Genomic DNA, 20,628 nt, shown 5'->3' on the forward strand with positions numbered 1-20,628 from the left:
CTCGGTTGCGGCCGCAGAAATGTATTTCTATTCCCCTTACAATAGAATCTCCAATCACTATAGCTCTCCCACTCTTTTTCCTGCCATGGACTTGGCTGCTGCTGCCCTCCCCTGATGAGTCATCCCCCTCAACAGTACCCAGAGCAGTGTATCTGTTTTGCAGGGGGATGACCGCAGGGGACTCCTGCACTACCTTGCTTCCACTGCTCTTCCTGTTGATCATCAATCCCCTATCTGGCTGTATCCACCATCTACAAGGCACGAGTCAGGAGTGTGATGGAATACTTTCCACTTGCCTGGATGAGTGCAGCTCCAACAAGACTGAAGAAGCTCGACACCATCCAGGACAAAGCAGCCCGCTTGATCGGCAACCCATTCACCACCTTAAACATTCACTCCCTCCACCACCAGCACACCGTGGCTGCAGTGTGTACCATCTACAAGATGCACTGCGGCAACTCGCCAAGTCTTCTGCGTCTCGCTCGGTCCATGCAGAGTGGGTTGTTCCACAATGCACTTGGCAGATAATTGTGGTGGATCCGGTTGTAAGGGACACACACCGGGACCTGCACAATTGGAGAGAGGGGGATACAGTCATTCGGGGTTTAATGGGGGCAGTCACCAGCTGTAGGAAGCACACACCAACATCTGCACGGATAACGGTGGCTGCTCAGACCAACATCTGCACGGATAAAGAGAGGGGCTTTAGGGATTCGATAGTTCCAGGTCTGTACAAGCGCTCCTGTAGCACGGCCGTGCCCGGACACCACCAGCTGCAGTGAGAATTGAGCACAAGAATGTGTTTCCAGCAGTTAGGAGGCTGCCTTCTTCCCCCCACCCGATGTACCCTCCTCCCCGGGAATTCAGCAAGACTCCGCCCAGTCCGCCCACCTCTCACTTTCAGATTGCCCGGGCCTGAAATATGACCAGAGGTGGCTCCAAACTTCAAATCTGGGCCAACATTTGGAGCAACATAACGGCACATCCCCTAAAACCTCACATTAAATCAATAAACTGTAATAAAAAGCACATCAATGTATGGAGGGTGGTGCAATTAAATAGTTTAACAAATCCAGGATAATTATCAGTTTCTGACATATTCACATCACCTGCAAAACATTTGAAATTAGAGCAATTATTTCTACACCTTTAGAGCATGTTTCCTGGGTCCATACAACATTAAACTGATGCACAGAGTAAATCGGTTTGTTTAATACGGCCCTTCACTGCACAGAAATCAAATGTGTGGTTTTCCTGCAACAAAATCTTTTTCAGGAAACTTACAAAAATCCTTGGTTGAGAAATATTGTCCAGCAGCGCCACCTAGTGACAGGATCCAGCTGGAGCTCAGCAACATTGAGACTGAAAGTGGGTTGAATCAGGAAGTGCTTGAATCAGGAAGTGCTGAGTGTTAACATGGTTTCCAAGCAGCAGCTCGAGATTTGGACTGAGGAGGTAACTTGTCCCATTTGTCTTGAATTCTTCACTGATCCGGTTTCACTGGAGTGTGGACACTACTTCTGCCGCTCCTGTATCACACGGTGTTGGGAAAAGAAGGAGACAAACTCCTGCCCGGAATGTAGAGAGGAGTTTCCAGAAATAAACCTCAGGACCAGTCGGGCCTTAGCCAGTCTGTCGGAGAAAGCTCGAAAATTAACCCTGACTCCGAGAGAGAAGGAAAATAAACTTCACTGTGAGGAACATCAGGAAGAACTGAAGCTGTTTTGTGAAACTGACAAGAAACTGATCTGTTTGATTTGTAGAGATGCGCGGGAACACAAATCTCACAACTTCATGCCGATTAAAGAAGCTGTTGAAATCTACAAGGTAAAATGGATTTTATCACCTGATTATTTTATCACATTTTCATAGTCCACCCTTTCATTCTGTGATTTTCTCCCAATCCCAGGAACAGCTGAAATCCTCTTTAGAATCTCTCACAGAGAAGAAATCGGCGGTTCTAGAAACGGAACGGAAACAGAAACGGCAGATTTCCAAAGTTAGGGTAAGGTCTCTGTCATGTATTCAACCAGCATTGTAACCCATGTATAAACTGACCTAAGTTGTACACCGTGAGAACACTGACCACTAGGTGGGAGACACTCCTAACCTGGACCTTCAGGTATAAAAGGGGAAGCTCCACCCACCTTCATCACTTGAGTGGTAAGGAATAAAGGACAGGTCACAGACTGACCTCTCAAGCATGGGCCTCATGTGCATTTATACTGTGTAGTAAGGACGTATCAATGGCGACAAGAAACTGGGATTTAAACCACCCGAGCATGGCCACTAGCAGAACAGACGAGAGGTACTGTGTTAAGGAATGGTTGGGACAGAGATTCAACATTGTTAAAGCAGCACACAGTTCTCCAGGCAGACAAGGGCAGTCAGGCATGCCCCAACATGTAGTCGAACCCAGAGGGGGAGTTCGACAGAGACAATGGCAAGCTGAACAGCGATTCACGCCATTGCAAGGGACAATGTGGCCAGTAATGGGGCCATCAACACCTGTTAATGGTGCACTCAAGGACAATAACAGGGGCAGTCAGGGACGATCGACTGGCAAGGGACCTTTTGTTTCAAACCGCAACTCATGCTGGAGGCGTGGAGGCATACATTCAGCCGGAGTTTGCAGAGATGAGCAAAATACCTGCAGAAATTGCAGAAATGGACACTGGGGGATATCGCTGGAAGCTGAAGTTCAGCGAGTTCATGTGGAGCACGTATACAGTTCATACACCAGGACGCCACCGATAATGATGAAAGTGCTCCTCAATGGCATCCCAGTATCAATGGAGCTAGACACGGGTGCCAGCCAGTCCCTGATGGGTATCAAACAGTTCGAAAAGTTGTGGTCATCCAAGGCCAGGAGGCCAAAATTATCGGCGATTGACGCACAGCTACGGACTTACACAAAGCAGATCATTCTGGTGCTAGGCAGCACCACGGTAGTCGTGACCCACAAAGATTCGGAGAACAGGTTGCCACTCTGGATTGTCCCAGGGGACGGTCCCGCACTACTGGGGAGGAGTTGGCTTGCTGTCATGAACTGGAAATGGGGCGATGTCAATGCAATTTCCTCTGTGGAGCGAGTATCATGCTCACAGGTCCTGGACAAATTTGACTCATTATTTCAACCTGGCATTGGCACTTTCATGGGGGCCAAGGTAGTGATTCACATAAACCCGGACGCCAGACCAGTACACCACAAGGCCAGAGCGGTGCCGTATGTGATGCGGGAAAAGATAGAAGGCGAATTGGACCGCCTGTTGAGGGAAGGCATCATCTCGCCAGTCGAATTCAGTGACTGGGTGAGCCCGATTGTGCCGGTGCTCAAGGCGGATGGGTCGGTCAGGATATGTGGCGATTACAAGGCCACCATCAATCGGGTGTCACTCCAAGACCAGTACCCGCTACCGAGAGCGGAGGACCTCTTTGCGACGCTATCCGGTGGCAAACTTTTTTCAAAATTGGACCTGACCTCAGCTTACATGACCCAGGAGCTGGCGAGTGAGTCAAAGAAGCTGACCACCATCATGACACACAAGGGGTTGTTTGAGTACAACAGATGTCTGTTCGGGATTCGCTCGGCCGCCGCAATCTTACAATGAAATATGGAAAGCCTCCTCAAGTCGATTCCAGGGACGGTGGTTTTTCAGGACGACATCCTCATTACGGGTTACGATACTGCAGAACACCTCCACAACCTGGAGGAGGTGCTACGCAGACTGGACCGGGTAGGTCTGCGACTGAAAAAGGCGAAGTGCGTCTTCTTAGCTCCAGAGGTAGAATTCCTGGGGATGAGGGTAGCAGCAGACGGGATCAGCCCTACTGCATCCAAGACGGAAGCGATCCAGAGAGCAACCAGACCCTGTAACACGACGGAGCTGAGTTCATTCCTGGGGCTCCTGAACTATTTTGGTAACTTTCTTCCGAAATTGAGCACGCTGCTAGAGCCGCTACATGTGCTCCTATGCAAAGGCCGCGAATGGGTCTGGGGAGACAGCCAGGAAAGGGCTTTTAATAGAGCACGCAATTTGTGATGTTCCAACAATCTGTTAATGCTCTATGACCCATGTAATAAACTTGTGTTAACGTGCGATGCGTCGTCCTATGGTGTCGGGTGTGTGTTGCAGCATGTCAATGCCAAGGGTCAGTTACAGCCGGTAGCTTATGCCTCCAGGAGTCTGTCCCAGGCAGAAAGGGGCTACGGGATGGTAGAAAAGGAGGCGCTCGCATGTGCATATGCGATAAAGAAAATGCACCAGCACCTGTTTGGCAGGAAATTTGAGCTGGAGACAGATCATAAACCCCTAACGTCCCTTTTGGCCGACAACAAGGCCATAAATGCAAACGCATCGGCCCACATACAGAGGTGGGCACTCACGTTAGCTGCCGATGACTATACAATTCGGCACAGACCGGGCACCGAAAACTGCGCCGATGCACTCAGCAGGCTCCCACTAGCCACCACTGAGGGGGCTACCGAGCATGCTGCTGAGATGGTCATGGCTGTTGAAGCTTTCGGAAGCGAAGGCTCACCCGTGACAGCCCGTCAGATTAAAGTCTGGACAAATAGAGATCCGCTATTGTCTCTAGTCAAGAAATGTGTCCTGAATGGGGACTGGGCAGCCACGTACAGGGCACACCCTGAGAAATTTAAACCATTTCACAGGCGCAAGGATGAACTCTCGATTCAGGCTGATTGCCTACTGTGGGGAAACCGCGTAGTCATGCCCCAGATGGGCAGAGAGGTGTTCATCAGAGAACTCCACAATGGGCACCCGGGCATTGTCACGATGAAGGCAATTGCCAGGTCACACGTTTGGTGGCCAGGGATAGACGCAGATCTGGAACTTTGTGTTCGCAGGTGCAACACGTGTGCCCAGCTGGGCCATGCGCCCAGGGAAGCCCCCCTTAGCCCCTGGCCATGGCCCGCCAAGCCTTGGTCACGCATCCATGTGGACTACGCAGGTCCTTTCATGGGGAAAATGTTTTTGGTTGTAGTAGACGCCTACTCCAAATGGATCGAGTGTGACATTTTAAATTCAAGCACATCCTCTGCCACAATAGAAAGTCTATGGGCAATGTTCGCCGCCCACGGTCTACCGGACATCTTGGTCAGCGACAATGGCCCGTGCTTCACAAGCACTGAATTCCAGGACTTCATGGCAGGCAATGGAATTAACCATGTTAGAACGGCACCGTTCAAGCCGGCCTCAAACGGCCAGGCAGAACGAGCAGTGCAGATAATCAAACAGGGGATGCTCAGAATCCAAGGGGGTTCCCTACAAAGCCGCTTATCACGCCTCCTGTTGGCCAATAGATCCCGACCACACTCGCTCACAGGGGTTCCACCCGCAGAGCTACTAATGAAAAGGACGCTCAAAACCCGATTATCCCTTATACACCCCACCATGAAAGAAATTGTCGAGAGCAGGCGCCAGTCACAATATCACTACCATGACAGGAATGCAAGGGCGCGATGTATTGATGTAAATTATCCTGTTTTTGTCCTCAACTACGCTGCAGGGCCCAAATGGCTCGCAGGCACTGTGGTTGCCAAAGAGGGAAATAGGATTCTGGTAGTTAAACTTACCAATGGACAAATCTGCCGCAAACATGTGGATCAAACAAAAAGGAGGTTCAGCAACCCCATAGAAGAAGCAGAGGAAGAACACGATGTAGAGTTCACTCCACCACAGGTGACCGAACACCGGAACCAAGTGGAGGAGAGCCCAGTCACTGGGCAGTCCGGACAGGCCTGAGGCACCGCAAACAGCAGACACTCAGGCCAGCGCCCAACAACCGGAGCCCCAACTCAGATGCTCTACAAGGGAGCGTAAACCACCAGAGAGACTCACCTGTGATCCCAATAAGACTTTGGGGGGGGAGGTGATGTCATGTATTCAACCAGCATTGTAACCCATGTATAAACTGACCTAAGTTGTACACCGTGAGAACACTGACCACTAGGTGGGAGACACTCCTAACCTGGGCCTTCAGGTATAAAAGGGGAAGTTCCACCCACCTTCATCACTTGAGTGCTAAGGAATAAAGGACAGGTCACAGACTGACCTCTCAAGCATGGGCCTCGTGTTCATTTATACTGTGTAGTAAGGACGTATCAGTCTCCCTGTGCTGATTTTCTGGGATCTCGGTGAGTTTTGTTCCCTCTATCGCAGTACATGATTATTTTTCACCTTTCATTTGGTAGGAACAGTCGAGCAGTCTGCAGACCCACATCAGATCCGAGTTCGCTAAAATGCACCAGATTCTCACTGAGAGAGAGCAGCGTTTAATCAGAGATCTCAGGGGAGAAGAGGAGAGGATTGTAGATACAATGGAGAAAAACGTTCGAGAAATTCAAGAGAATTTAAATTCTATTGAGGAGCAGCTTTCAAAGTTGCAGAAACAGATGGAGCAACAAGACGGGCTGACATTTCTGAAGGTGAGGATTATATTGCGGGTTAGTTGCAAAATAACCGACAATGTTGAAATAAATGCAGCATTTGCTGAAAAATTCTAAACTGATTTAAACCGATTGTTTTGTCTATTCCGGGTGGATCTGCTTTGTGACTGAACTAACCGGCTCCCACACTGTCTGCAGGATCCGGGAACGAGTTGCCCTGATCTTATACTTAGCCTGTAATTATTTCTGTGTCCCCAAGAGGTTAATCTTCTCCTGGAGCTCACATTACATTCCTGGTCCAGTTACATTGTGTGAGTGTGTGGGTGTGTCTGGTACGGTGGGTGTGAGAGTCACTGTGTCTCTGAGTGAGACTGGTGTTCAGTTCCACAACCTGACAACACAATTCACATTTTCCAACTGCATCCTCTTTCTATCAGATGCTTTTAATATTTTTTGGTGAAATTTCTACTGTCTGGTTTTCAAATATATCCTCTTTCTATCTGTATGGTCCCAGCAGTGAGAATTGGGAATTATCAGCATCTTGTAACAATGTGGGTGTAATTTCTGCTGTCCGGATAGAGACGGTCAGTCTCCGTCAACTCAGATTTGTGTTTTATTGATTTCAGGAGGAAACGTGTCAGAAGAGGAGGTAGGACAAACTGTTCACTGAAACTCTGCACAATTTAGTAAAATAACTCAGCAAAGTGTTTATGGTCAATTTATAACATCAACTGTTTAATATTTACAGGACTGGTGAGGATTATTATAAACTATCATTAGCAGATGACAAGCTGTCGATCGGAAAGTTCAACGGCCCCTTACAGTACACAGCGTGGAGAGAAATGATAGACACCATTAACCCCGGTAAAACTCTTATATTCCTTTCCCTGATTTATAAACCCAGATGAGAGGAGCCTAAACAGGCTCCCAGACCCCAGATTAAATGATCACTGATGTCCGTGTCTAGTCTGGAGGTCAGGACCTTGGCCAATATTTTATAGTCAGCATTAAGGAGTGTGTATGGTGACCATGTGGGGATAACCTTACTTTTCTTATGTATTGACATGATTGTGATGAATTTCAGAGTATCTGGTTCTGTGTCTCCAGTACAGGGTGTGGGAGGTTCAGTCGGAGGGGAGAAAGCTCTGGGATTATGGGATGTTAATCTTGGTCGGGTGGGTGTCAGTTGGTGTGGATTTTCCAGGTTAGAGCTCACTGTCTGAGATTAGGGCACAGAGTGATCGTGTGCAATAGTTCAGTCCTGCATTTTCCACCTGAGGGTATATGTGAGGAGATGAGCTTCGCCTAGAGGTAGGCAGGAACTCTGAGTCATGTAGGAGGGAAGGTTTGAGGCTCTGAGGATTGAATGGAGGATAATTGGTGCAAGTCCTGTTTACCTCCTATCACAACAGGTTAGGCGGGATAGACGGGATGCTTCAGGGAGGAGTAGTTGATCCTGGAGTGTGTCTTGTGTGGGTTGAAGTAGAAGGTGAATTCCTTCTCTTTGGGGTGTGGGCCCACCATACATCCTCTCGGCCCAGGACACCACACTGATCTCGGATTGCTCCGGCTGCTGGTCTCGTGTCCTGTGTCCGTTGGGAGCTTGTCCTGTTTGGAGTGAAGAGCACAGTTTGGGTCTCCACTCCTGGTTCCTGTGCTGTCCATAGGTGGGGCGAGTGTGAGGAATGCTGATGTGGGGACTCCTCATTCGGGACACTGAACTGAAGCATCACTTTGGGTTCTCCTGTTCATCAAATTTCATTAGGATGGAGCGGCCTCCTTCTCCAGGAATGTGTATCTCCAGAGTAATGGGGAGGTTGCTGGTGATTAGTGTGACTGTCCTCTGCTCTTGGCTGAGGAGAAGGCGGCCAGCATTTGTCCCACCCACTCACTCATAAACCTGGTGTGTTCTGAGGGCGATGAGGAGGGTCTCCTGTAGAAATGCCGCTTCCACCTGTCCTTTTATGTCTATCAGTTTAGTTTTGCCGGATTGTGTGTTGAGTCTATTGTGATTTCATCATCATCGGCAGTCCCTCGAAACGAGGATGACTTGGTTCCACGCTAAAAAAGGATGAGTTTATAGGTGTTTCCATGAAGGACCTAATATTCCAGGTCCTGAACTACATCCTGAAGAGTGGAAGATGCCTGTGCGTGGATTTTTTGTACGTATGGTGACCGTTGCACACCAGCCACCACACGGGCTTGATAGAGCTAGGTCTAGGTCCAGTGGCAAGGGTTAACCAAGACGACTGGGGACCAGCTCTGCTGCATGGACCTCGTGCACAGACATATTGCAGTGTGGGCTAACTCACGCCTCTCCTGGGCCCTGATCACATCCCTCCACAGTCTCTCACCGCTCCTGCTGTATCTGCCCACGCTCCAATCAGCGACCTGGACCTTGATGACGTCACTCTTCGCTGCCGTGTCCTTCCTGCACCAGCTCGCACTGCTCCCTGAAGTGGTATACCTCCACACTGCTCCAGGGCCGCTGCACCTCCGCTCCTTTTATGGCCCTGACCTGCCGCTAGTGTTCTCACGCAGCTCGGGGCCGAGACGTAAATTGGGATTTATGGATATAATGAAGTTGGTTTGCTGTGTCCAGGCTGCTTGTTTCATGTTGTGTCTCTGAATCTGGGACTACCCGGTTGTTGTGAGGTTGGGGACAGCATCAAACAAGAAATAAGGGATGTGTGCAATAAAGGTACAGCAGTAATCATGGGCGACTTTAATCTACATATTGATTGGGCTAACCTAACTGGTAGCAATGCGGTGGAGGAGGATTTCCTGGAGTGTATTAGGGATGGATTTCGAGACCAATATGTCGAGGAACCAACCAGAGAGCTGGCCATCCTAGACTGAGTGATGTGTAATGAGAAAGGACTAATTAGCAATCTTGTTGTGCGAGGCCCCTTGGGGAAGAGTGACCATAATATGGTAGAATTCTTTATTAAGATGGAGAGTGACACAGTTAATTCAGAAACTAGGGTCCTGAACTTAAGGAAAGGTAACTTTGATGGTATGAGGCGCAAATTGGCGAGATTAGACTGGCAAATGATACGTAAAGGGTTGACGGTGGATAGGCAATGGCAAACCTTTAAAGATCATATGGACGAACTTCAACAATTGTACATCCCTGTCTGGAGTAAAAATAAAACGAGGAAAGTGGCTCAACCGTGGCTAACAAGGGAAATTAAGGATAGTGTTAAATCCAAGGAAGCGGCATACAAATTAGCCAGAAAAAGTAGCAAGCTGGAGGACTGGGAGAAATTTAGAATACAACAGAGGAGGACAAAGGGTTTAATTAAGAGGGGGGAAATAGAGTACGAGAGGAAGCTTGCCAGAAACATAAAAAATGACTGCATAAACTTCTATTGATATGTCAAGAGAAAAAGATTAGTGAAGACAAATGTTGGTCCCTTGCAGTCGGATTCGGGTGAATTTATAATGGGGAACAAAGAAATGGCAGACCAATTGAACAAGTACTTTGGTTCTGTCTTCACAAAGGAAGACACAAATAACCTTCCTGATGTACTAGGGGTCCGAAGGTCTAGTGAGAAGGAGGAACTGAAGGATATCCTTATTAGGCGGGAAATTGGGTTCGGGAAATTGATGGGATTGAAGGCGGATAAATCCCCGGGGCCTGATAGTCTACATCCCAGAGTACTTAAGGAAGTGGCCCTAGAAATAGTGGATGCATTGGTGATAATTTTCCAACAGTCTATCGACTCTGGATCAGTTTAAAAAAGGAGGGAGAGAGAAAACAGGTAATTATAGACCAGTTAGCCTGACATCAGTAGTGGGGAAAATGTTGGAATCAATCATTAAGGATGAAATAGCAGCACATTTGGAAAGCAGTGATAGAATTGGTCCAAGTCAGCATGGATTTATGAAGGGGAAATCATGCTTGACAAATCTTCTGGAATTTTTTGAGGATGTAACTCGTAGAGTGGATAAGTGAGAACCAGTGGATGTGGTTTATTTGGACTTTCAAAAGGCATTTGACAAGGTCCCACGCAAGAGATTGTTGTGCAAAATCAAAGCACATGGCATTGGGGGTAATGTACTGACATGGATAGAGAACTGGTTGGCAGACAGGAAGCAGCGAGTCGAGATTAACGAGTCCTTTTCAGAATGGCAGGCAGTGACTAGTGGAGTGACGCAGGGCTCAGTGCTGGGACCCCAGCTCTTTACAATATATATTAATGATTTGGATGATGGAATGGAGTGTAATATCTCCAAGTTTGCAGATTACACTAAACTGGGTGGAGGTGTGAGCTGTGAGGAGGACGCTAAGAGGCTGCAGGGTGCTTTGGACAGGTTAGGCGAGTGGGCAAATACATGGCAGATGCAGTATAATGTGGATAAATGTGAGGTTATCCACTTTGGGGCCAAAAACACAATGGCAGAATATTATCCGAATGGCGGCAGATTAGGAAAAGGGAGGTGCAGCGAGACCTGGGTGTCATGATTCATCAGTCATTGAAGGTTGGCATGCAGGTACAGCAGGCGGTGAAGAAGGCAAATGGTATGTTGGCCTTCGTAGTAAGGGGATTTGAGTATAGGAGCAGGGAAGTCTTACTGCAGTTGTACAGGGCCTTGGTGAGGCCCAAACCTGGAATATTGTGTTCAGTTTTGGTCTCCTAATCTGAGGAAGGACGTTCTTGCTATTGAGGGAGTGAAGCGAAGGTTCATCAGACTGATTCCTGGGATGGCAGGACTGACCTATGAGGAGAGACGAGATCGACTGGGCCTGTATTCACTGGAGTTTAGAAGGATGAGAGGGGATCTCATAGAAACATATAAAATTCTGACGGGCCTGAACAGGTTCGATGCGGGAAGAATGTTGGGGAAGTCCAGGACCAGGGGACACAGTCTTAGGATAAGGGGTAGGCCATTTAGGACTGAGATGAGGAGAAACTTCTTCACTCAGAGAGTTGTTAACCTGTGGAATTCCCTACCGCAGAGAGTTGTTGATGCCAGTTCATTGGATATATTCAAGAGTGAGTTAGATATGGCCCTTATGGCTAAAGGGATCAAGGGGTATGGAGAGAAAGCAGGAACAGGGTACTGAGGTGAATGATCAGCCATGATCTTATTGAATGGTGGTGCAGACTCGAAGGGCCGGATGGCCTACTCCTGCACCTATTTTCTATGTTTCTATGTTGCAGTGTTTCTTGTGTCCCTGGTCAGGTTGTTGGACAGATCGAGTTGTGGGCCGTAGCCTCTCTGTCCAATTCTCTCTTCTCTTTCGTCTACTTTTCTCATTTTCTCTCCTTGAATTCTTTATCTCGCTCTTTCCCTTTCCCCCTGCGACAGCTCCTCTCCTCCCTTCCTCTGTCCAATCTCCTCTTTCTCTGCCTCTGTTGAGTATTTTTATATAAAGTTATTTTCCCTCCTCCTCTGGGTTCTCTCTTCCCCTCTGCAGCAGTTCCCCCACTTTTGCTTCTTTTCCCCTTTTCCCCTTCCCTTCTCTCTTTCCTTCCGGTGCCTGCACCTTTCCCCCTCTTCCGTTCGGAAGCCCCGCCGTAGCCTCTGGTGCCGATTCCCTGTGTGTTTCTGAAGGTCCCTGGGTCACTGTGCAGCCGCTGAGAACAGCAGGGGACCGGGGGCCGCAGAGTTCCTGGTCAGATCGCAGTGGTCAGCAGAGGTCAGAGTGACCCCAGGAGTGTAAACCCCCGGGTCAGAGCAGATTCCAATAACAGAACCTGGAGCCATTTGACACACCGCAGTTCCCGGGTATTATGTATTTAACCCTTTGTAACCTGCCTCACACCTGACCACCAGAGGGCCCACCTGTTGGAGTCCCAAGGGATCCCAGCATCCCTTGGGAGCAGAGTATATAAGCAGGCCACCCATGAGGTACCTGCACTCTGAAATTGTAATAAAAGAGCTAAGGTCACTCACACAGTACTCAGTCTCACCATTTATTATGAGTGTAACAATTGGCGACGAGGTAACGAACAACCGCGCAAAATTGCAAAGACCAGTCGGCATCCTGGAGAAGTTCTCAGAAGGGGACGATTGGAAGGCCTTTGTGGAGAGACTCAACCAATACTTTGTGTCCAACGAGCTAGAAGGGGACGAGAAAACCACCAAACGAAGGGCGATCCTCCTAACTGTGTGTGGGGCAACAACCAAAGGCCTCATGAAGAATCTCCTGGCCCCGGCAAAACCAACAGAGAAATCCTACGAAGAATTGTATACGCTGGGAGCACCTAAATCCTAAGGACAGCGTTTTGATGGCGAGATATCGGTTCTACACGTGTCAACGATTGGAGGGCCAGGAAGTGGCGAGCTATGTTGCCGAACTGAGGCGCCTCGCAGGACATTGTGAGTTTGAGGGATTCTTAGAACAAATGCTCAGAGACTTTTTGTAATGGGCATCAGACATGAGACAATCCTTCGCAAACTGTTGACTGTAGAAACTCCGAATCTGAGTAAAGCCATAATGATAGCCCAGGCATTTATGTCGACCAGCGACAACACCAAGCAGACTTCGCAGAACAAAGAAGTTTCAGCCAGTACTGTGCATAAAGTAACGTCGGTTTTGAACAGAAATGTACACGGCAGAACGTACACGCCGGCTGCTGTGGCCTGACTCAATCGACCCAGAGTCCGCCATCATCTGTTAATGTGAGGCAGTTAACACCTAGTTAGCGTTGCGGAGGTGATCATCGGCCCCATCAATGCCGCTTTAAGCACTATGCGTGCAATGGTTGCAGAACAATTGGACACCTCCAACGAATGTGCAGGCGAGCTGCAAACCTGCAAACCACCATGTTGTAGAGGAAGATCGATCTACAGTGGCTCAGACTGAATTGGAAATTTGTACTGAGGAGGCAGAAGTGTACGGGGTACACACCTTCACGACGAAATGCCACCAATAATGTTGAAAGTTGAACTGAACGGTATTCCAGTATCTATGGAGCTAGACACGGGGGCAAGTCAGTCCATAATGAGTAAAAAGGGCTTCGACAGGCTGTGGGGAAAGAAGGCACAGAGGCCCAAGCTCAGCCCCATTCCCACTAAACTAAGGACTTACACCAAGTAACTAATCCCTGTAATTGGCAGTGCTGAAGTCAAAGTCTCCTATGACAGAGCAGTACACGAATTCCTGCTGTGGATTGTGCCAGGGGATGGCCCAAGTTGTTTGGCAGAAGCTGGCTGGGAAAAATCCGCTGGAACTGGGACAACATCCAAGCGCTTTCGACGACACCTCATGCACCCAGATTCTGAGCAAGTTCCTGTCGTTATTCGTGCCAGGCATTGGAAGCTTCTTGGGGGCGAAAGTGCAGATCCATTTGGTTCCCGGTACGCGACCCATCCACCACAAGGCTCGGGCGGTCCTGTACATGATGCGTGATAAAGTGGAAATCGAGCTGGACAGGCTGCAACGCAAAGGCATCATCGCGCTGGTGGAATTCAACGACTGGACCAGTCAGATTGTCCCGGTACTCAAGGAGGACGGTACGGTTAGAATTTGTGGGGACTATAAAGTAAAGATTAACCGTTTTCCCTACAGGACCAGTACCCGCTACCCAAGGCAGACGACCTATTCGCGACCCTGGCTGGAGGGAAGACGTTCACCAAGCTGGACCTGACCTCGGCCTACATGACGCAGGAGCTGGAGGAGTCTTCGAAAGGCCTCACCTGCATCAACACGCACAAAGTTCTGTTTATATACAATCGGTGCCCGTTCGGGATTCGGTCGGCCGCGGCGATCTTCCAGCGGAACATGGAGAGCCTGCTAAAGTCGGTTCCTTGCACAGTGGTTTTCCAGGACAACATATTGGTTACAGGTCGGGACACCGTGGAGCACTTGAAGAATCTGGAGGAGGTTCTTAGTCGGTTGGATCGCGTGGGGCTCAGGTTGAAACACACAGGATGTCGAGTTCTTGGGATGGAGAATCGCTGCAGATGGCATCAGACCCACCGACGCCAAGACGGAGGCCATCAAGAACGTACCGCGACCACAGAACATGACGGAGCTGCGGTCGTTCCTGGGACTCCTTAACTATTTTGGTAATTCCCTACCTGGGTTCAGCACCCTGCTAGAATCCTACATGTGCTATTGCACAAGGGAGACGACTGGGTATGGGGGAATTCACAAGAGGCTGCCTTTTAAGAAAGCCAGAAAGTTATTGTGTTCCAACAAACTGCTTGTCCTGTATAACCCATGTAAATGATTGGTGTTAGCACCCTGATAGAATTCCTACATGTGCTATTGCGCAAAAAGGAGGGAGAGAGAAAACAGGGAATTATAGACCGGTCAGCCTGACCTCAGTAGTGGGTAAAATGATGGAATCAATTATTAAGGATGTCAAAGCAGCGCATTTGGAAAGAGGTGACATGATAGGTCCAAGTCAGCATGGATTTGTGAAAGGGAAATCGTGCTTGACAAATCTTCTGGAATTTTTTGAGGATGTTTCCAGTAGAGTGGACAAGGGAGAACCAGTTGATGTAGTATATTTGGACTTTCAGAAGGCTTTCAACAAGGTCCCACACAAGAGATTAATGTGCAAAGTTAAAGCACATGGGATTGGGGGTAGTGTGCTGACATGGATTGAGAACTGGTTGTCAGACAGGAAGCAAAGAGGAGGAGTAAATGGGTACTTTTCAGAATGGCAGGCAGTGACTAGTGGGGTACCGCAAGGTTCTGTGCTGGGGCCCCAGCTGTTTACACTGTACATGAATGATTTAGACGAGGGGATTAAATGTAGTATCTCCAAATTTGCGGATGACACTAAGTTGGGTGGCAGTGTGAGCTGCGAGGAGGATGCTATGAGGCTGCAGAGCGACTTGGATAGGCTAGGTGAGTGGGCAAATGCACGGCAGATGAAGTATAATGTGGATAAATGTGAGGTTATCCACTTTGGTGGTAAAAACAGAGAGACAGACTTATCTGAATGGTGACAGATTAGGAAAAGGGGAGGTGCAACGAGACCTGGGTGTCATGGTACATCAGTCATTGAAGGTTGGCATGCAGGTACAGCAGGTGGTTAAGAAAGCAAATGGCATGTTGGCCTTCATAGCGAGTGGATTTGAGTACAGGGGCAGGGAGGTGTTGCTACAGTTGTACAGGGCCTTGGTGAGGCCACACCTGAAGTATTGTGTACAGTTTTGGTCTCCTAACTTGAGGAAGGACATTCTTGCTATTGAGGGAGTGCAGCGAAGGTTCACCAGACTGATTCCCGGGATGGCGGGACTGACCTATCAAGAAAGACTGGATCAACTGGGCTTGTATTCACTGGAGTTCAGAAGAATGAGAGGGGATCTCATAGAAATGTTTAAAATTCTGATGGGTTCAGACAGGTTAGATGCAGGAAGAATGTTCCCAATGTTGGGGAAGTCCAGAACCAGGGGTCACAGTCTAAGGATAAGGGGTAAGCCATTTAGGACCGAGATGTGGAGAAACTTCTTCACCCAGAGAGTGGTGAACCTGTGGAATTCTCTACCACAGAAAGTAGTTGAGGCCAATTCACTAAATATATTCAAAAATGAGTTAGATGAAGTCCTTACTACCAGGGGGATCAAGGGGTATGGCGAGAAAGCAGGAATGGGGTACTGAAGTTGCATGTTCAGCCATGAACTCATTGAATGGCGGTGCAGGCTAGAAGGGCCGAATGGCCTACTCCTGCACCTATTTTCTATGTTTCTATATTAGCTTGCGTTGCGTCGTCATATGGGGTCGGGTGTGTGTTGCAACAGGCTAATGATTTTGCAACCGGTTGCATATGCATCCAGGAGTTTATCCAAAAGGGCCTACAGCATGGTTGAAAAAGAGACTCTGGCTTGCATTTACAGGGTAAAAAAAATGCACCAGTATTTAGCCTCAAGTTCGAGCTTGAAACTGACCACAAGCCACTCATAGCGCTATTCTCGGAGAGCAAAGGGATTAACATCAATGCCTCTGCCCACATCTAAAGATGGGCGCTCACACTACGTAATCTGCCACAGACCGGGCACAGGGAACTGCACAGATGCTCTCAGTCGGCTACCATTGCCCACCACCGGGGTGAAAATGGCACAGCCAGCAGACTTGCTCATGGTCATGGAGGCATTTGAGAACGAAAAGTCGCCCGTTACGGCCCGCCAGATCAGGACCTGGACCAGCTAGGACCCGTTACTGTCCTTGGGGAAAAAACTGTGTCCTCCATGGGAACTGGTCCAGTGTCCCAGTGAAGATGCAGGAAGCGATTAAGCCGTTCTACAGGCGCAAAGACGAATTGTCCCTTCAGGCGGACTGTCTTTTGTGGGGCAATCGTGTGGTCTTGCCCAAGAAAGGCAGAGACACATTTATTTACGAACTGCACAATACCCACCCAGGCATCGTAATGATGAAAGCCATCGCCAGATCTCACGTGTGGTGGCCTGGCATTGACTCAGATTTAGAGCCATGCGTGCGCCAGTGCAACACTTGCTCTCAGATGAGCAATGCACCCAGAGAGACACCGCTAAATTTGTGGTCATGACCATCCAAACCGTGCTCAAGGATCCATGTAGACTATGCGGGGCCATTCCTAGGCAAAATGTTTTTGGTTGTCGTGGACGCTTACTCAAAATGGATTGAATGTGTAATAATGTCTGTAAGCACATCCACGGCCACCATTGAAAGCCTACGAGCCAACTTTGCCACGCACGGCTTGCCTGATGTCCTAGTCAGCGACAATGGGCCGTGCTTCACCCGTGCTGAATTCAAGGAATTCATGACCCGCAACGGGATCAAACATGTCACATCTGCCCCGTTCAAGCCCACACCCAACGGCCAGCCAGAACGGGAAGTTCAGACCATCAAGCAATGCTTGAAACGTGTGTCGGAAGTCTCCCTGCAGACCCGGTTGTCCCGAGTACTGCTCAGCTACCGCACCAGACCCCACTCACTCACCGGGATTCCCCCAGCCGAGCTGCTCATGAAAAGGGCACTTAAAACAAGGCTCTCTCTTGTCCACCCTGATCTACATGATCAAGTGGAGGGCAAGCGGCATTAACAAAGTGTGTACCATGAGCGCAGCAAATTTGTCACGCGATATTGAGATCAATGATCCTGTGTTTGTGCTCAATTATGGACATGGTCCCAAATGGCTCGCTGGCACAGTCACAGCCAAAGAGGGGAGTAGGATATTTCAGGTCAAACTGACCAATTCACAAACACACAGAAAACACTTGGACCAAATCAAATTGCGGTTCACCAACAGCTACAAACAACCTGAAGAGGACACCGCCAACTTTGACCCTCCAACACACACACAAGTGGCAACTGACATCACAGTTGACCACGGAACAGAACTGATCGTCCCCAGCAAGGCCAGCTGCCCAACAGCCCAGTGAAGAACTGACCAACTCACCCACACCCTCATTTGTACCGAGACGGTCGACAAGGGAGCGTAAAGCCCCAGATCGTCTCACCTTGTAAATAAGTGTATTGTTGACTTCACGGGGGAGTGATGTTATGTATTTAACCCTTTGTAACCTGCATCACACCTGACCACCAGAGGGCCCACCTGTTGGAGTCCCAAGGGATCCCAGCATCCTTTGGGAGCACAGTATATAAGCAGGACACCCACGAGGTACCTGTACTCTGGAACTGCAATAAAGGAGCAAAGGTCACACTTGCTCATTACACACACTACTCAGTCTCACCATTTATTATGAGTGTAAAACCGGGAATCCCCCGAATGGCCACTTTAAAAAGGGAAAGTGTTTGAATAAATCACAGCAACAAACTAAACCATTCACTGTGTTATTGTAACTTTCCCCCAGCTCCAGCCTCTCTGACTCTGGATCCGAACACAGCCCATCCCCAGCTCATCGTGTCTGAGGACCGGACCAGTGTGAGAGATGGAGACAAATGGCAGGAGCTCCCTGACACCCCGGAGAGGTTTGATACCTGTCTCTATGTCCTCGGATCGGAGGGATTCACATCAGGGAGACACTACTGGGAGGCAGAGGTGGGGAACAAGACTGAGTGGGAGGTGGGAGTGGCCCGAGAGTCTGTCAACAGGAAAGGGGAAATCAGCGGGGCACCTGAGGCCGGATACTGGACTGTGGGGCTGGAACCCGGAATTGGCTATGTTGCCTTCACCTCCCCCTCTGATACCCCCCTCACCCCGAGTGGGGATCCCCGGAAGATCGGGGTGTTCCTGGACTATGAGGGGGGACAGGTGTCATTTTACAATGCGGACAACATGTCCCATCTCCACACCTTCACCCACACTTTCACTGAGACACTCTTTCCCATCTTCAGTCCAGAACTGAGTGACGACGGGAAAAAATCCGCCCCACTGACAATCTGTGGGTCAAAGGTCACTAACCTGTCCATCCCATAATTTCACACCACCTACCTGCCTCCTGCCAGCTGCAAACTGATGGTCGTCGGTCTCAGTCACAGGTGGTGCGGATGGTCCCAATGTCACCTGAGGTCAGGGCGGGTACAACCGAGTGACAATGGGGGGAATTTTAACCCCAAAAACGGGTGGGTTGTGGTCGGGTGGGAAGTTAAAGTGTTAAAATCTGAATCCTGACCAGAACCCGCCTCCAACCCGCCCGAGGCGGGGCGGGGCCGGGCAGCCAATCCGCTCCCAGGAGGCGGGTCTACATTTAAATATTATAATGAGGCTGGCGTGCCTCAGATTTAACCTCCATTTTAAATGTAACTGCAGCTGGTTGGGTTTTTCAGGCCTGGTGAAAGCCGCCAGCTAATGGAAGGTGAGTACTGCTGGATCCAGGAGGTAAGCACCTTTACACTTACCTCCTGGATCCAGTGTCCCTGCCTCACCCCCTCCCCACGATTGGACAAGCCCCGAGGCCTCCGATCCCCCTCCCCATGTTCCTCCCGTCCTCCGATGTCGCCTGCCTCCTCCACCCCCAGCGCCCCCAGTGCCCCCATCTCCCACTCCTGCTCCTCCCGGATATTCCAAATCCTACACCCCCCACACTCCCTCCTGCCCCCAATCTGCTGCTCCAGACCCCGATCTGCTGCTCCAGACCCCTGCTTCTCCTCTGCTCCCCGGTCATTCCAGACCTCTCCCCCCCCGCCCCACACACCCACTTCCAGCTCCCAAGACCCTGCTCCACACCCTGATCGTTCACTGCACCCCCACCCCTCCGTCGTCCGATCATATACACCGGCCCTCCGATTGTTCCTCACTCCAGCCCCGCCCCCACCGCTCCTCTAACCCCCCCCCGATCGTTCCCGACCCTACACAGCACACAGTACCCCCCCTCCCCCCACCCCTCGCTTCTCCAGCCATCCAATCGTCCCAACCGCTGCTCTGACCCACGATTTGCTCCTCTGGACCAAATCGTTACATACACTGCCCACGCAATCCACTGTCCCTCCAATAATTACCGATACCCGCCCTACCCCCGCCCTCCGATCATTACCGACTCCCCACCTCCCCCTCGATCCCCCGATCCTCCGACCGTTACCGAGTGCGATATGGGAACAGGACGGTTAAATGTGAATAGAATTACTGGTTTTGGTGGAGGGTAAATGCTGAAATGGACGGTTTGGTCAAATGGCCTGTGTCCATGTTGTAACTTCTATGTTTTTCTCTGTATACTCACTCAGACTCTGTATACTTGGGAATATGTTGTGCTCAAGGTGTGAACCAATACAAAAAAGGTGAAGTGTGTGAGGTGGTGAGGAATGCTGTTATTTGTGGTACATTTCTTGTTCTTCCTGCCTATAGGCAACTCCTTCCTGCTCACAAAGTGCTGAGATGCAAATATGGAAAGTGGAGAGAAAAAGGTTAACGGTTCACTAACAACCCAGCGCACTCACTTTGTTGGTTTACTTTGGACAGAATGACGCTGGGCGCACAACTCATCACTGTGTGCAACACCTTTCATTTAACTGCACTTTCATTTACTGTCTCCCAATAATTGGGCCTTGTTCTTGGGTGGGGAAATAAATAGAGCAAAACTGGTATTTGGGATCCACGGGCAAAGTACGGAAAATGCCCGTCAGAGAGCTGTATAAATCGATCAGGGACCAGATATCTCCAGAGATATTCGGGGAGGGGCGGGGAGCAGGTTCTGTCGGTGCCCAGGGAAGGGGGAGACAGGTTGGTGTTTGGGTTGGGGGAATCCTTGGTCAGACCACAGTGCTGGGGGAGGTAGGCTGTGCCCTCCCTCTTCACCTGTTCTGTCCCTTCTCTGGTCTGCTGTACTTTACCAATTTGTGTTTTAGTTTAAAAGTGTGTTTTAAATTCACC

At 49.5% G+C, this 20,628-nt stretch overlaps 1 protein-coding gene across 1 annotated transcript; it reads left to right on the plus strand.

Moving 5' to 3' along the window:
* The first annotated feature begins 1,416 nt into the window (after positions 1-1,416).
* Positions 1,417-20,046, plus strand: LOC139229788 (zinc-binding protein A33-like). The gene is made up of 6 exons (XM_070861372.1): positions 1,417-1,827; positions 1,910-2,005; positions 6,218-6,451; positions 7,039-7,061; positions 7,161-7,276; positions 18,173-20,046. Exons 1-6 carry the CDS (start codon positions 1,417-1,419, stop codon positions 18,736-18,738), a joined length of 1,446 nt encoding a protein of 481 aa, XP_070717473.1. The 3' UTR covers positions 18,739-20,046.
* The last annotated feature ends 582 nt before the right edge of the window (positions 20,047-20,628 follow it).

This window comes from Pristiophorus japonicus, chromosome 19 (genome assembly GCF_044704955.1).
Source record: "Pristiophorus japonicus isolate sPriJap1 chromosome 19, sPriJap1.hap1, whole genome shotgun sequence".
In the NCBI taxonomy this organism is placed as follows: domain Eukaryota; kingdom Metazoa; phylum Chordata; class Chondrichthyes; family Pristiophoridae; genus Pristiophorus; species Pristiophorus japonicus.